This window comes from Nipponia nippon, unplaced genomic scaffold, assembly GCF_047370975.1.
Source record: "Nipponia nippon isolate SJK-2023a ecotype South Korea unplaced genomic scaffold, ASM4737097v1 scaffold_3, whole genome shotgun sequence".
NCBI lineage: Eukaryota > Metazoa > Chordata > Aves > Pelecaniformes > Threskiornithidae > Nipponia > Nipponia nippon.
This window is the reverse complement of record NW_028262347.1, coordinates 40,489,548-40,506,367: the sequence shown is the minus strand read 5'-3', so window position 1 is coordinate 40,506,367 and position 16,820 is coordinate 40,489,548. Positions and strand designations below refer to the sequence as shown.

At 38.7% G+C, this 16,820-nt stretch overlaps 1 protein-coding gene across 1 annotated transcript in view; it reads left to right on the top strand.

Annotated features, from left to right (window-relative positions):
• Positions 1-16,820, top strand: part of PTPRR (protein tyrosine phosphatase receptor type R) — a 153,491-nt gene that overhangs the window by 60,706 nt on the left and 75,965 nt on the right. Inside the window, exon 3 of the mRNA XM_087765121.1 lies at positions 15,020-15,133. Coding sequence (XP_087621247.1) covers positions 15,020-15,133 — 114 coding nt within the window. The remainder of the gene's footprint in view (positions 1-15,019; positions 15,134-16,820) is intronic.

Genomic DNA, 16,820 nt, shown 5'->3' with positions numbered 1-16,820 from the left:
CACTGAATGAAGGCTTGGACTTTTTACTTATGTAAATTGCAGAATGGTTGTTCAAGTAGAAGATTAAGTCTATTTGGACTCCTACAAAATTGAAATTAATTATTATTTATTCATTGCATTTTGCAAACTGTTTTTGCAAATGCATTTTTCTCATTTGTGAGCTGCTCTGTGATCTGTCTAATCTATATATGAACTGTAAGTGCAGAAGACAGAGAAGAGAGAAAACAGAATTACAATGAAATTTAAGAACTTCACAGTTAGTTGCAAGATTATAGCTTAGAATCTCTAATCACAGTCTAACTTTAAAAGACTGATGAGTCATAAATATGTTTTCAAATTATATTAGGTAAAAAAAGACACCATTCAGCTGACATGACAAAGTTCCCTTCTTATTCAGGTTATGCAAATAATTTAAATGCTTGTCTTGTATTTTGCATATTAGTTATGTAATATATTATGATGTCAATTAACTGCAAAAATTGTTCTTAATGAAACAGAAGAATCTTTAATGATACATAATATAGGCTTCAAACAGAAAAGAACGTACATGATGAAGTACATAAAAGTAACTTAGGATGAAGTACATAAAAATAACTCAGATTCAGTGATCTTTGTAAATGATATATGGGAAGTCCTCTGTTTCTGTACTTTAAAATCTACGTAAATCTTAAAATTTTGGACCTTTGTTAGGGTTAGAACACTCACGTTTTTTGACATAAAGTATAAAGAATAACCCCAAAACCTGGAAAATGAGATAGCGAGGGATGTTGGCCAGAATTCCATGTTGGGTGTCCAAATCTTTGTTTTTACTTGTAGCGTTGACATTACATACCTTGTTCATGTTTATAAGATAAGCACTTTGCCACGATGCCCTTCTGTTTCTTCAGACCTAATGAATCCTCTTAATCCCCATTGCTAGATCCTTTGGTGTGCCCACATGAAAAGAACTACAAATGTAAGCTTAGAATTATTATTTATAACCGGAGTGTTCTTTCTCCTTACATCCTTGCTCTCCCTGTCACCCAGCGTGACATAAACCCTCACTGTGCGTTTGAAATTGTTTAGGAAGAACAAAAGCAATTCTGTATTTAGCAGAGGAGACACCATACTGGACCACGTTATACCTGCCTGACAAAAAAAGACCTGACCCAGGAAATAAAATGTATGCAACAGTAAGGGAAGAAATAAAATTACCATATGGATGACTGAAAGATGTTAATGCAAATAACGACAATACCGCCTATTACAAACTCATGCTGTTGGTTAGATCAATGTTGCAGCTGTCTAAAATACCTCTCAGGAAATGCATACCAAGTAATTTGGCGGGAGCTGCTTCAGTCTTCCAGAGGGCTAGTGAGCTCTTGCTGAACGTAGATCCTGCTCTTTGCCTTACTTGAATAACATAACTTTATGTACCTGTTTGCACAGACCTGTAATGATGATGGAAGTATCCCTTTTGTACGCTCCTTTTCTAGTAGGACATGGGAAGAGCCGCTGCCCACCTGCGGTGTTCTCCTAGGGGAACGCACCTCAGGAGGTCTGGGACTGCTTATGTACCTGCAGGAATAGCTGGCGGTGAATGAATGGGATTTGCTTTCCTTTCAGCTGGCTTATAAACATCCCTGATTAAGGCAGGTGAAAATGAGATGCCTAAAGTTGTGCACATGAATGTGACCCTGGCAGCAGAGGCTGATCAGCTCTCGGAAAAGTAAAAGATACCAGAAAGTTATTGAGAGACCATACGTTAAATATGACAGGCTGGGTTGATGAGAGGATGAAATGGCTTGTGTGTAGATGGACAGAGATTAATTTTACTGAGTAGGTTTTGTCTAACATGGCAAATATGAAGCATATATTTATGGAGTTGAACAAAGAATTCTCCCTCATATATTCCTGTATCCTGTGACAAGAGGTAGATGAAGAATTGAGGGCAAAGGGGTCTCAGCTATGACATTCAGCTTCACTGATTTTATTTCTCTTGCTTTTTGCAGTACCAATTTGTGGAAAAATCACAACTGAAAAAAAAATCATATTTTGAAAACCTTTTTGCTACAATGACAGAGAATATTTAAGAATGTTTACCTTCCTTTTGCTGTTTCCTTTGCTTAAAACACTCAGATTTCTTTAGAAAATGCTAATTTGGGGGGAGGGGGGGTGTTAAATGTTATTTTCTTCTTTTCCCTCCAGTCATTTAATTATGCAATTTCCGGAAGGTTTTCTGGGAATGTTATATTTAATGGGAAGAAGATCATAGAAACAAGAAGGTGTAAAAGCTTGGTTTAGTTAATCTTATGTTTCTTTGTTCATCCCAGGGTGGGGTTGTTCCATTTTATCATCTATTATTTTTGTTCGGCTTTGTTTCAGGTAGTGAAATGAGCATTCCTCCACTACTATAGACAAAATCTAATGATTTTAGTTTCTTGGTTTTAGTTCGAACTCAGAAAAAAGGCAGAGGAGGGATTAGTTGACAGACTGAGGTTGAGCCCTGCCAACCCTGATGACCTTGGCAATCAGCTGCCATGTTAGCAGTAACGTACCACATTTTTCATTGGGGTAAGATGCTACCCTGCTGCTTTGGTCAAGTAGTAATGATGGTTTCTGGATGTCCAGAAATCCTGTGAGCACATGTATAGAGCAATTGTATTGGTCTTGCACAACTGTTGCAGCTTCTGGTGAAGCGGAACTTGCTGCTGCTGTATGCAAAGCCACGCTAGCAATGGTATGGTAGAAATGGGGCTGAGCCTTTTGCTGTACACGTCTGGTGCTGTGTCATGCCGTCCTGTTGGGTCATGTAGTGGGACTACACCCTCACCTTGAGTTGCACGGTAGGGGCTCTGCTGTGCAGGGCTGACAAGAGAGGGGGAGAATGGATATAATATATACATTCAGACTGATGCACAACACTGTGGCTTCTCTGTCTTTGGAGGAGTGAGAGACGGGACATGAGAGCAGTCCAAAATATGTGATTTGGCAGCACTGTGTAAAGTGAAGGGAAAACGCAGCAAGGAAGTGGAAAGTGAGGATAGTGCGGGAAAGAAAGCTCTTTCAACCTCTCCACTAAATTCACATCTGCACCTTAGAGAGTATAGCGCATTTTTCGTCCAGCACTGATGGGATCCATTGAGTTTGCTCCTGCATGCTGACCAGTAGTTGTGCAGGCCTGGCACGTCTGCGTTGAGCTGGGTGCAGAGCTGCCCCGGGGGCAGCCTGCCTCTCCCAAGTAGTCATATGAATTTCGGTGGGATAATGTCAGTGGATGTTCTTCCCAGAAGCGTTTGCTGGTTAGGACCCTTTGCAAAATGGATTTCTGTCTTATCACGGTTAAATGGAACAAGACCTTGAAAATGATAGATCATTGAGATATTTTCTCAAAATAAGCTAAAAATCAGTTGATCCCGTTAAACACTGTTAAACTATAAAAAATAGACAATAGCCACAGTCTCCAATGAAATTCCTGTGTTTCTCTGCATGATACTGTCAAAAAAAGTGTAACATGCAAATATACAAATCTAAATCATGTTCCTTCACTTTTCCTGAGGCTTTGTAGCTTTTTGTTTTGTTTTGCTTTTACACTTAACTTCTGAACTCGTTTAAGTAGACACACCTCCACTGATAAATTTAGGCCCTAAGTTTTAGTTCTATACCAACTGAGATAGAATGCGTACAGCCTTTTATTAACAGGCATAGATGCTATCGCTGTGTCTCTTTTCTGGGGAATACGGTAGATGTCCTGGTTTTTTTTATGAAGTCTGCAAGCCCTCTTGACATCATTTGCAGGACTTGTGTTTTGATATGACAGGTATAACACGGATATTGCTCTGGATTGGAGACATACGTTCCGTTTCTGAGAAGTTGAGTATTTCTTCCCCAGCATCTCTTCCTGCTCGCACAGAGCAGCAGCCACAGAACAACCAGGAATCTCCTGGGTTTCCAGAGTGCAGGAAAGCAGCAGGAAGCATCCATAAAGGTGCACTTGCTGCATTCATACAGAGGAGCAGTACCTCCCAAACACAAATGGCACTGTTTGTGGTCACTTGGGGAAATCTGGAAGATTACTTCTTGTATGTTTAAAGAATATTGTTAAAAAATAAGAAAGGAAAAAAAAAAAAAAAAAAACAGGACAAGGAAACCTCACCCACCAAATTTGCAATTGCTATTTCTCACTGAAAGGATTATGAATTATTTTGCTTTTGTGTACATGTGAGAATGAGAGAACCACATGCAAACAGTTTTTAATATTCTCTTTTAAGGGTGGTCAATTCTGAGTATAAAAGGCAAAAAAATGCATTTTTCTCATTCTAAACATCTCAGGTTGGCTTTGACAGCTGTGTTGTCAGTTTAAAAAAAATGAACACAGAATTCTCTTCTGATCCTAAACATAAAAGAGAGAAATTGAAGATCCATGAATTGGGCTTTGCCTCCCAGTCATTTCAGAGCAGTAATTTCCCATATTACAAGGCAGCACAGCTTCTTCATCTTTGACCTCACAAGTGGAATAATCTCTAAAGAAAAGTCCCCCAAATTTGACTGAAAGCCATTTTCCAGAACTACTTCTCTAATGGTTGAATCAGAAAACTCGTCCTGTATTAGGACGTTTAGGATATAGTATATGTGTCACATTTCCATAGACAGAAACCGAAATCTTGAGCTGCTGGTCAAAAATACAATATTGTTATAAGCATTAACAGGAATCATTGAGGTAAACCACTCCTTAAATCTTTGGTGAGACTTGGTGTTAGTGTTTTCCCTTAAGCTGTGCCTTCTCTGTTCAGTACTAGACAGAAGAGGAAAATCCTTCGTCAGCCCAGCTGCTCAGGAGAAGGGGAATTTGTACCTCGCAGCCTCCAAAATACAGTCGGTATTAGCAGCTGCAGGAGGTCAAAGATCCTGACGCAGTTGCCAAAATCATGAGATTGTCTTTTCACCTGCTTTCTAGTTTCTGAGCCTATAGGATTCCCACACAGTCATTAATGGTTTTGATAAAACTTTGAGACAAAGGCACATATCTAGTTGCATGAATCCATGACAGAATAAAACCCAAAGTAATGCAAGTTTTGTCTAAGAAAAAATGCAGGTCCCCAAGGGTTTTCCTTGATTTTGCTTAACTTTTCAAGTTCACAATAGCTAAAGGAACATAAGGCAGAAATTACAAGGGTGCCTTCTGTTGTCTGCACTTGGTTTATATGGATTTGGAGTGTTAAATTAGGTAAGGGGAAGTCAGTGATACAAGTTTTATTCCAATAGTCTGTGATTATGGTGATGATAATAGCTATAAACAAACTTCAGTAGACCAAAAGGTTGAAAGCAGATAAAGACTCAAAACATACCGGTGAATTGTGTCACACTAAAGAGCCCTTGTTTCATACATTTTTTGCCTGAAAAGAGGATCCTGATCTCTCAAGAGCTGAGATGTAAGAATTGCTTCTTTCTTTGAAAGTCTTGGCTGTGGTGGGCAAATAATCCAAACTGTCCTGGGACACAGGCTGCGATCAGGAATCGCACAAGAACAGTCTTTTGTGTAAATATCTCGATTCCGGTTGAGCCAAATATATTTTAAGACTTCTTTTTGTGTTTCTTCAGATGTATTTCAAATTTTCTTCATCGTACACCCAGGAACCACAGAGAATTATGATTATGTGAAAAAAGGGAAAGCATTTGCCTCTTTCTACAGCATTCCCATTGTGCCTGTTCAGGCAGATTTTGCTCATGTGAAACTACCAATAAAAATTGTCGCTGAAAATAAATGCATGTGAAAGCTAGGACATCAGCAGTACTGAAGCCTTACTTTGATTTTCAAAGCAAAGAGAAAGGTTACTAAGGAGAGTAAGTCAGTGGGAGTCTTTTGGCCACATCAGTTCCTGAAAGATGTGGAAGTTGCTGTATTGTCTTAGGTGTCTAGTTTTGTTCTTCATTAGTTTGTAACGTTACATACACATATGTATATATGTCTGCTACAAATTAAACTTAAGATTCTGAAGATAAAAAGAAAAGGATGATTTTGGGGCGGTTTTTTATGTCTGTCGTTTTTCTGAAAGGCATTTTGATCTATTGAGGACCATTTTACAAAGTCATAACAGGAATTTAAACTTCAGTAACTAAGAATTGTTTGAAACATAAAACTAGCTGAAATGAGGGTTTTACAAAAGGCACAAGGAGAAACAATACAGGTACTCTGGCATTTTGAGCTTTATGCTGGCTCTACCTGGAGATTTAATGATTGGACAGAAAAAAACAAACGTATTCTAAAGCGCTGTGCTGAACAGGCTCAAAAGGGTTTGTTTGCTCTGAGGATTTCAGCTGGCTTCGGGATGATGAAATAGGATGTGACTGGTACAATCACGCTGTGCATAAAAGTTGTACCGGACATAATAGCACCATGCATTTCTTTTGTAATGGAAGGAATAATTTTTTTGCTAATATTGAATAAGGACAGATAGGACAATTTTATGGAGCTCATTATACATGCCTCTGAAAGAACAAAAAGGTTGAAATAGTGTTCAGCTGAGCTCTTCCATCTCTCCTTGTGTTTCCACCTCTCTGTGTATTATCCTGGGCTTTTCCATCATCTCATCCTTTTCAACTGTCTGCCATAAGGGAGGAGGGCAGGGAGAGGTGGATGAAGGAAAGAAAAATCCTAGAAAACTATTAGAGCTTTGAAATTAACTTCAGCTGTTATTTTAAGAAAAATAAAATAATTTGTGATGAAGTAAATCCCAGTCCTTGAAGAAATGCAGCGCCAAATTAAAAAAATACAGGAATTAACTTTTGGGGGCAACATTAAAGTCACCTGTGAAAGAAGCTGAGAAGTTCTATCCTACATAGCTGCCCCCCATCTTCTTACTATGGTGTATAAAGTCCTTAGTTTCACAGGAGCAGTGTGTGAAACAGTCAAATACTATTGTCCCTATTTTATAACAAAGAACTGAGGCAGATTAACTGAGGTAGACTTGCTAAGGCTAGAGGCACAGCAAAATTTTGGCCTCCCATCCCTACTAGTAATCAATTTGCCGTCATTGCAAATGCTCCCAGCTTAGGACTCTTTAAAATAGCTGTAGTATCGTCGTGACCGATTTTTTTAAAAGGAATAATATACTTCCACGTGCAGGAGAAACCTGTCTCCTTCCATCAGTAGGTACTTAACGTTCCACCAGGTGGTGAAGCAGAAAGTTCCCTCTGTCCCAAAGAAGCTCTAGAAAATCAACCACCAAGTCCAACAGAACTACTACGGCCTCCTGCCCCTCTCCTTCCCCCTTCCAAAGGGCTCCCACAGTACGGAGACCTTCTCGGACTGGTATTGTTTAATGACAAGGCTGTGTCAAACTTGCGTCCCATGGACAACAGATAAGTTTTCCTTCCCCTTTCTTACACCCCCTCAACAATGACAAGCATGAATCCCATGGACATTTAGGATATGGGATTCTGGAACCCCCTCTCATAAAAAGTCTTCTTAACTTTACTGGGCTCTGGATAAGGTTATTCCCTTACTGAGGTGGGGCTGTGGGATGGTAGTCTCCTACAATCTATAGTACACTAGTTGTTTGGAAGCTGTACATACTTACTGACTTCCAAATATTTAATGTATGATTAATGCATTAATGATACCATAGGAAAGAGGTAAAGGAAAAGGAGAAATAAGTACAGTGAGCATTGAGGGGACAGTCTAACCCACACTCTCAGTCTGTCACCCCTCTAAAAACATCACATTGTGGTACAGGAATGACCCACACGACTCAGAAGCCGGGAGAATGAGAGAACCTACCTTCTGAGATTTCTTTCAGAAGAAAGATAGAAGACTATTCTGTGTCTTCTCATTAGATCTGATCAGTAAATCCACATTACCTTGTGACACAGTGGTATCAAATGACACCGAAAGAGCTGACCCTTTATCTTTGCTAGGAGATTGCAAGCCCAGAGATTAATGCAAAACATAGGACTGATAGAAATCAAAGTGTGCCTCTCGAAGAGGGGCATTAACAAGCCATATCCTTAATAGGCTGAATGCATTCTCATACACTTTAATCATCCATGAAGGTCATGGTGTCTTTCTATAGCTGATTGACTCACTGCCCAAGTGCATGTGAAAGCTCGGCGAGGGAATCTTGGACAAAAGCCAGACATCACAGATGGAGCGTTTCTCATTCTTGTGTTGGTGCTTCCTACAGAAGTGGTCAAATCAGCCGCAAATCAGCTGATCTCATTTGAGAAATTAGTTCTTCTCCCTGCGAGAAGTGTAAATCTGTCACATAGCTGAGACAAACCAGTATAGTCATATCACCCACCCACCTCCAGAGTAGCTTTGCCACTCTGAACTGTGGATGCCAGCAGAGTGCCCTGGCCTCACCTCAACACCTGGTATGGCATCTTTGTCCTCTGTGATGCAGCAGGCTCTAGGAACATCCTTAGTTGGTACCTACAGGTGTAAACAGGACTTGTATGAAACCCAGTATCTAGTCCAGGATGATGGCCAGCACTCAAACCTTTCGATAGCAGACTGAGAAACTTATCTTTTTATTGCACTAGGGTTCGTCTTGGGTTCTGATAATTCAAGGTTTGGCTTCAACTGTTTGACAAGGTTTGTAGTGTCTCTTCTGTACAGTTTTCAGGGACATCGGTGACTTTCAGCATCCACCTAAGCATCCAGCCCTTTTTCTGCCTCTTGTTCAGTTTTTGGCTTCAGCAACTTCCTGTGGTAAAAAGGTCTGTGGATTAATTGCAGTGTGTGAAAGACTTGCTTCCTTTATAAATTTTGATTTTCTCATATTTTAATGAACATTCACTTGAAAATCAGTATGGGGGGAGACCATACAGCCATCTTAACTAATTAGATTAACGCTACATTTCCCATTAGTGTGACTTCTGTCTGTGATTTCTTTCAGAGAGCTCATAACATGCATAAATATTTAAATGTATACGCTTTCATGACAAATTGATCAAGAGCCAAAATTGTTCTTTAATGCTATATGAGAAATGCATAAATTCAGGAAATATTATGCTTACTTTAAACAAAGATTTTCCATAAAAGATGTGGGGTATTTTTCTCTAGCGAAAATGTGAATGAAGTTGTACGATGTCACATCTTGAAAAGCAGCATCCAAATATGCAAAACTTCCCTGGACTGATCAGGAATGAAGCAATCAAAGTATCCCATTCCTATCACTTTTTCTCAATGTTTATACAAAACCAATTTAGAATTCTTTTTCTTATCACCCAAATACTCTTTGGACAAGCACACTTAAATTTTTACAGGCTACATGTGAAATTTGGAACTGTTTGGCAGATTTGCATATTCTGCAGCCTTGGTGTCTCCCATTAGAAAATGAGTGACTTAAGCAGAAGCATGTTCCAGGTCCAGAGCATTTCTCAATGCTTTTCACTGGTTCTTGTAAATTCAAACATATGCCTGTAATTTTTCTAGTATTTCAGGTGATTTTCACTACACTTTTGTGGAATAGCCCAGACTCCCCCTCAAAATTTTTCAGTAATTGCTCTCTGACCTTAAAAGTATTTAAATGTCCCAAGATTTATATTTCTAGTCACATTGTGTTTTAGCAGAAATATATTATGTATGAAAGTTTGAGTAGGTCACTGCAGGCAATTGCTAATGTACAGAAACATGAAACTCCTTTAATTAATCACCAAGAATAATTTATTTTATACTCAGGAGAATTTTATCTTAGTTTACAGACATAATTCGATGTTTAATGTGAACTTCATAGAATGGCAGGTTTCTCCTCTTGAAGAAAATAGCATTGTAGATGGACAGGTAAATGGGAGAGGAGGGACTGCCACCTCAGACACTGGTTTGGTTTAGGGCAAAGTGCCTTCAGAGGCTCGTCTTGGCAAAATGGCTCTAGTTGCATAATGCTGACCTGCAGCAGAAGCTGAGGACGCGCTGGCTCCCATGCGATTCATGGGCTACATGAGATGCTAAACCTGCTGTGAGCCATGACACACAGAATATTATGAAAGCCAAAATCTTCTGTGGATGTATTAGGCCACTTGAGCTAGCCAAAGGGGCTAACCTGATGTCCAGTGCATTTACAATCTCAGGTCATTGAATGGCGACAGGAAGGCAAATCTAATGTGTTTTAGGGCAAGAAAAGAGAAAATGAAGGTATTTTCACAATTTGTTGCCAGGTTTTTTGAAGTCCTCTACCTAAGCTGTACAAATACAGCTCCAGCTTTCACCTTCGCTCCTGATAAATACATCCTTTTTTCATTGTACTGCTGAGGCTGTCTGATGAGGGTGGCAAGATGAAACACGGTGACACTAATTAACTGCAGACATTGTCGCTGTGCAGGCAGCAGAGCAGGGTGCTCAGATGGAGGGACCCACAGCCCGGCCACAGTCCAGTATTTGCTTTAGCACATAAAACATTTTATAGCATTTTTGGTGACTTTCTTAAAACATAAATAAATAAGTGGAGCACAGGCAGGTAAGACAACTCTTTTCTGAGCTTTCTTTTTTGTTTCACCTAAGTAAATAGGGGTAATTATTTTTATTTTCATTTTTAAATTGCCTTTTTTTTTTTGTTTAGCACAAACTAGAACTTACTACCCAACGGCCCTTAAGTATGTAAAAGTCCTAGTATGTATAATTTTCTGATTTACTTTTAATCTTTGTTCATAAAAGTATGGTGAAGGCTTATACTTTAACTTTTAACCTTCTTCATCCTTGAGTATTTTTCTTCCTGTATATTCAGGTTAGCTGGAGGTTTGAGAAAACATCTGTGGTGGTAGAGTCAGGAGGAGTTGAGAGGGGAGTAGCCAATGTATAGAAAAGGAATGGTATATTTGAGGTTCATTGCAGAAAGGATATCACTGATGATAAGGAAAAAATAAGAAAGGGAGGCATCTCTAAATTTTTCTTGAGAAGCAGAACGTGACTTGGCAAATCATAATTTATTGTAATATCCTAAACATATTATTTCAGAAACGGTGTTATACATTCATCCCTTTCATGTTTTTATTTTTTTCTTTAACATGAAAATCTTTATCAAAAAGCCCCTGTAGGATCTCAGTTGTGAATGGTCTTTGGTGGTTTTCTGTGCTGAGTTTCCTTTTCTGGAACTCTGTCTTCCCAAGTTTTCCACTACAAGCAGAAAAGTCCTTCCCTTCAAACTACCTGTTTTGCTTGGATCAGATAAACCTAGAAACTGTCGCTACAGTCGCAATATCCAGGTTGGTAATTGCTCAGGGAAATGGGTCCTCCAGGGTGTTCGCCTCTAGGCTCAACAAGTCACTATTGCCAACAGCGGTAGCTGATTCAAAATTGTAAACTGCTTGGGGAGTAGGTTGCAATCCATGATAAACACTGCAGATGAGCAAAGGATAAATGATTAGTGCTGTCTACCTGGGATGCTTCAGCCCTTTCTTTTCCAAAGCAAAAGGAGCAACTAGAGGAATACAGTAAGAGATAACTTGTGTATCTATGCTAACACTTTGTTTTATTTATTTCTATGGATTTACTTTACAGGGGTTAATTTCACGTTTTATTGCAGGTGATGTTAGAATACATAATGATTTCGTCTGTGTAATTATAACCTGTAGATGGCCAGACGGGTTTCCATTCTAGGGGTGATTCTCTTAATGACAATTTACATTGGTTGTCTAATGTACAGGTATTGTTGCATTTGTAGTTGATCCACTATCAGTTTTCTATCCTAATCTCTTACCTTTATGGACTATAGTCAACACAGTATCTAGGCATGCCATCAGAATGGCATAATAACATCAAAATATTAACATTTTAATAATGTTTTAGAATTTTTCTACTGATAGGAATAGTTGGGATTTTATTTTTTCTTTCTCTTCTCTGTCTTCCTTCTTTCTTTTGTTTTTTTCTTTCTCTGACTAACTTTTCTCAACAAAAATTATCACAGTTGGGAATTTGCAGAAAGGCAATTTTGTACCAGACCCTCAGGTCAGACTTCAATTTCAGTCACCTTCGTGAGGACACGTGCCAGAGTTGAGAATATAATGCCCCCAAGTGTTGCCTTCATCCCAGGTCTTGATAGTGTCAGTATGGGTTATTCTATGATAACATTCATGTAACTGAGGAGACCCATTGACTTTTAGTGCTGAGTTAGCATAAATTAGCCTGGATCTTGTCAGAAGGAACTTGGGAAAAGAGTATAATCTTGCCCTGTTCCTGTCATTTTCCAGAAGCACCCAGAGTTGGCCACAGGAGACTGAACTTGATGCGTCTCCAGTCTGGTCCACTCCTGCTTTATGCTTTTATGAATCCAGTATATATAAGGGGGTAATAGAGAGCACAGAGCGTGTTTGTGATGTGCTGCTCACTCTAAAGCAGGCGCTCTCGGGGTCTCACTGAGCATTTCTGTACATTGTCTTTCACTGACCAAGTTAGAAATCCTATTCCTAAAGTGCCAGATTCTGGACTGCTAACTTTCCTCTTGATAGGAGGAGGCAAATGCACTTTCTTGTGCTGCCTGATGTAAGAAAAAACGACCTGTGTTACTCTTACTTAATTTTTACTATAATGGCTAAGGAACTAAGGCACACTAACACCAGCAATTGAGAAGCAGATTCCTTCAATGGACAGCAAGGCAAGGTTCTTATAAAAAATGTGATCTTTTTCTTCCTCAGATACGTCTTGGGGTTTTTTTTAGATGAATAGTCACAAAAAAAATATTTATTGCTGCACAAGAAGCACCCTGAGATGAGGCTTAAGGACAAATTTCTTCCCACCCATTTAGGAGGTTTCCTAAAAGGGTCCTGAAATCTCCAGCTGCAAGGCCAGGTGAGCTTTCTAAGCAGGCTGTTGCCAGACCAACAGAGCGAATGTTGTCAGGCTTCCCCCAGAACCACCGAGGAAAATATAAGATATAGCTGTTAGAGAGACACATGCGCTGTGCAGCCTTTTATGACTATTTGTTGTAGGACACGGTGGACCAAATTCAGACCTGGTAGAAGGAAATGTGACTTTCCTGAAGATAATGGAGTTTCGCCACGTTTTATTGTCCCTGATATGATGAACCACAATCCCAGCATACTAAATCTATAAGAATTTATTACCTCCTTATAGGCTCTTTAAGATCTGTTTCATCTGAAGCTGGATATTTTTGTGGCTGTTTCATTTCTGTGTCTTTATCAGTGAGCTCTTAACACACTATTTAACATTTAATGTGATCTGATCCCCAGCTCAAGTATGTTTTAGTGAATGTATTTTGATTCTATGCCTGCTAATTTTGCTCAGTAACAACAGTTAGCATTATGCCCATAACTCAGGGTCACCGACTTAGACAAGCAATTCTGCACTCTTTATACCATCCTGATGGATCTCCAGGGACCCTCACGACAGCCTTCCTATTTCAGCAACAACTCCTTTTCGCATTTACCCTCAGACCAGGCTGTCAACTTTCAGCGTAGTGATGGCTTCACAGCTCCAAACCAATTCTTGTCTGCTGTATCGCTCAGGTGCGCCGTGGCTGGAGTGAGCCGGTCTGAGGAACAGAATAAGTGGTGCTCGGATCTGTTAGATCTCCCCGTCTCCCTTCCCAAGATGTTTCTCTGTTTCAGTGACAAAGCTGGACCAGTTTTGTAGCCACTCAAGATGTCTGTCTAATTCAAGAAGAAGCAAAGAGAAGATTTTGCATTTTGAAAATGCCAGGGTAGAAATGGTAATTTAAATTAAAAAATCCTATAATACTTCCAGCTGAATTAAAGCTCCACTGTGTGGTAATAGCAGATCTTAGTTGATGCATCAAGATCTGACAATCCCATTAGTGTAAAAAAATGAGAAAAAGTTGAAAAAAAGGAAAAACATTCAATATCAATGGAAAAATCAAACTGACAGTGGAAAAGGAAAGCAAATATTTTATGGTTTTACATCATAACTTACAAATATGTACTTATAAATAAGGACAACAGTCAAAATGTGTGATATTGTTTCTCTTCGAGAAAAAAGTTGCCTTTCTTTCTAGACAATAACCATATTCCCAGTGTCATGTCTGACCCATGGATATTTGATTCTCTTTATGCAGCTCTGGTTAGGAAGGAAGAATACTTGCTTTGATCCTCAGAGCAGCAAGCTGGTCTATGGCTTTAAGTAGAAAGTTTAAAATAAAAAAATCTTTTTCAGCTCAAGTTAACTGGCTCAGTCAGAACTTACTAACCTCCTAAGTCAGAAGTTTCCAGAAACATTGGAAGCCTTCTGGGTCCATCTGACATACTCCTTTTCCCTCCCTTCTCCACTACGTATTGTCTGCAAAGGGGATATGGAAGTGAAGAAAGGGACCCCAAAGTACCACATGGAAGTATTGGCCACCAGGCGTCATGTGAAGACCCCATATCTGGGTCTTCTTGGAAACAGTAGATTTGAACCTAAATTATTTCCTGCATAAAATTCCACTGACTTCACAGGAAAGATTTGAACTTGAGGAAACATTTAAATTTCACTATGATTCTGACACAGAGAAAGAAAATGCTTCAGTGATATGGTTGGTCTCTGCTGAGAATTAATAGCCTTCTCTGACTCACATGAGGAAGTTTTAGGAAATTCAAGCATGTGGAATGTATCCAGAATGTTTCTTTTTTGATCTCAGAAACCGCTAATCAAACTTAAAATTGTATAATTTAACTACATCTGACTCATTCTTCACCTGCAGGGAGAAATGCTAAGATAATATTCAAAGCAAATCTTCATTGTGTAAAACCAACATCTCATTCTTTAAAGGTGAATTGATGTTTAATGCTTGACTTTCATTTTTAATGTAGTAATTGTGTTATCTTGAACACTGTGACTTGTCCAAGGAATTTAGCCAAAAACCTCTGGAACCTATTTTGAGTGTAGTTGAGGAAAGGTGGTACTTTGCTAACGAGCAGCATTTAAGATGCTTAAATTTTCCTTTGGACTTGTTCTTTATTATGATGCAATTAGATTGCACAGATTATCATTCTGGGAAAAAAACAATTAACGAAGAGTCCCAGAGATCAGTCATCTTGAGAACTGAATGTGTTGAGCAAGGAGTTCATTTGAACCGGTTTTGTTTTTCAGACGCTGCAAATGGATGTAAACAAGCTGAATATCACATTGCTTCGGATATTTCGCCAAGGAGTGGCAGCAGCACTGGGACTGTTACCTCAGCAAGTTCATATCAACAGACTCATTGTAAGTACCAAAGGGCTGTGTATAATAAAATGTACCTGGTTAGTTTGAATTCTCTTAAATTTATTTTCCTGTCATTATGGAAAAGTGCAATAAAATAGGACAGAAAAATACTTTTTTTTTCAAATTTTTTTTAAGTGCACTACAGAAAAATAGATCTGCGTTACAAAATTATTTAAATTTTCTTTTGAAAGGAAACCATTCTCAGTTACAGTCTAGAAAAAAATTGTCAGATAAATCTCTTTTGTGTCCTATTCATAAGCAGATTGCTTAAACCTTAGTTTTCATTCCAATGCAGTTCTATATCACATTAATTAAGAGACACTTATTCAAGTTTTATTTCTCAAAGGTTGAATATTGCTCAAAAAATACATGTGATTCTGCCTTCCGAAGGCATCTTCACAATTTATCCTCAGCCTTTCCATTAGTAAATTAAATGTCTTCTCACAATATCAATATTCATGTTTTGCTATTCAGCTATAAGAATCTATGCTCAGAAATTATCTTGTAGACTATGGTATCATATTTGCAAAAGATGACGACAAATTTGCTTCTAGCAACAAAGACTTTTTATAAGCAATTGTCATTGTATGCTTTTCTGTGTATGGTTAAGAGCATACATTCTTAACACTGTGCTCTTTTTATGACAGTTTTGCCATGAAACAAAAAACCCCACAACATCCTACATGTATTGCTAGCATTCAATTCACATTGCAGAGGGAAGAATAGTTATTTTATTTTATTCTACATGCAGGTTGAATATTAGGGAAGAAAACTGACAGGTTCAGCATAAAAGTATTTGCTGCCTTGATAGCTTGATAGGATTGTGTACATCAAAAAGGATTATAAAACTCCTTCAAATAATGTCTCTGTGAGAAAGGATCACACAAGAACTACAGCGGAAAAGATCAATAGGAATGCAATGCAGCCCTTTTCATGTTCGCCAGGGACGTCACTCATTCCTGACAAGTGATGCTACATCTCCTTTGTCCCCTGTGTTAACCAGAATAAAAGGTTGAAAGACTTATTCAGAGAAAAGCACAATTAAATGAGAAATGTTCCAGAGTTTGGGATGTGTATTTCAACATACTAAGTCACTTAGTAGTTTTCTCACTATGCTCTGTAGAAATAATGTAACTAAGCAGAATAAATATGCTGTTTATTTTCCTACTGGCTCCATAGCTTTTCCCTTTCTCCTGTCATTTGTGATCTAAGGGAAGAGGTAATGTCATTTTGCACCTGCATGTAGCTCAGAATACAGTAAGTACTATTAATGAATTAGTCTTCTCAACATCTGTAAAAGTCTGCTATGAGTTAATCTTTTAATGATACAAGAAAGAACACAAAATTTTACCCTATTTGCTCTAAAAATCACACACAGAAAGTAAAAATTCACAAGGAAGAAAAGTACATCTTAGGAGACATTATTCCCACTGCCCATCCTTCTAATGTGAGACAGTTCCTCTCATGCAGAGTGTTGGCAAGTAGGCAGGGCACATCAAAATTCATCTCACCTCACTTCAGCCTTGTCTAAGCTACTCGTCTAGGTTCCCTGTAAAAGCAATATAGACAAGGGTAACTGGAGGAGGAGAGGCATTGAGATCCCGATTATTTTAGGATGGATTAAATCATTCATCAGATGCCAGTCTCTTTCCACTGATTTTGGAGGTAGTTTAGATGACAGAAGTGA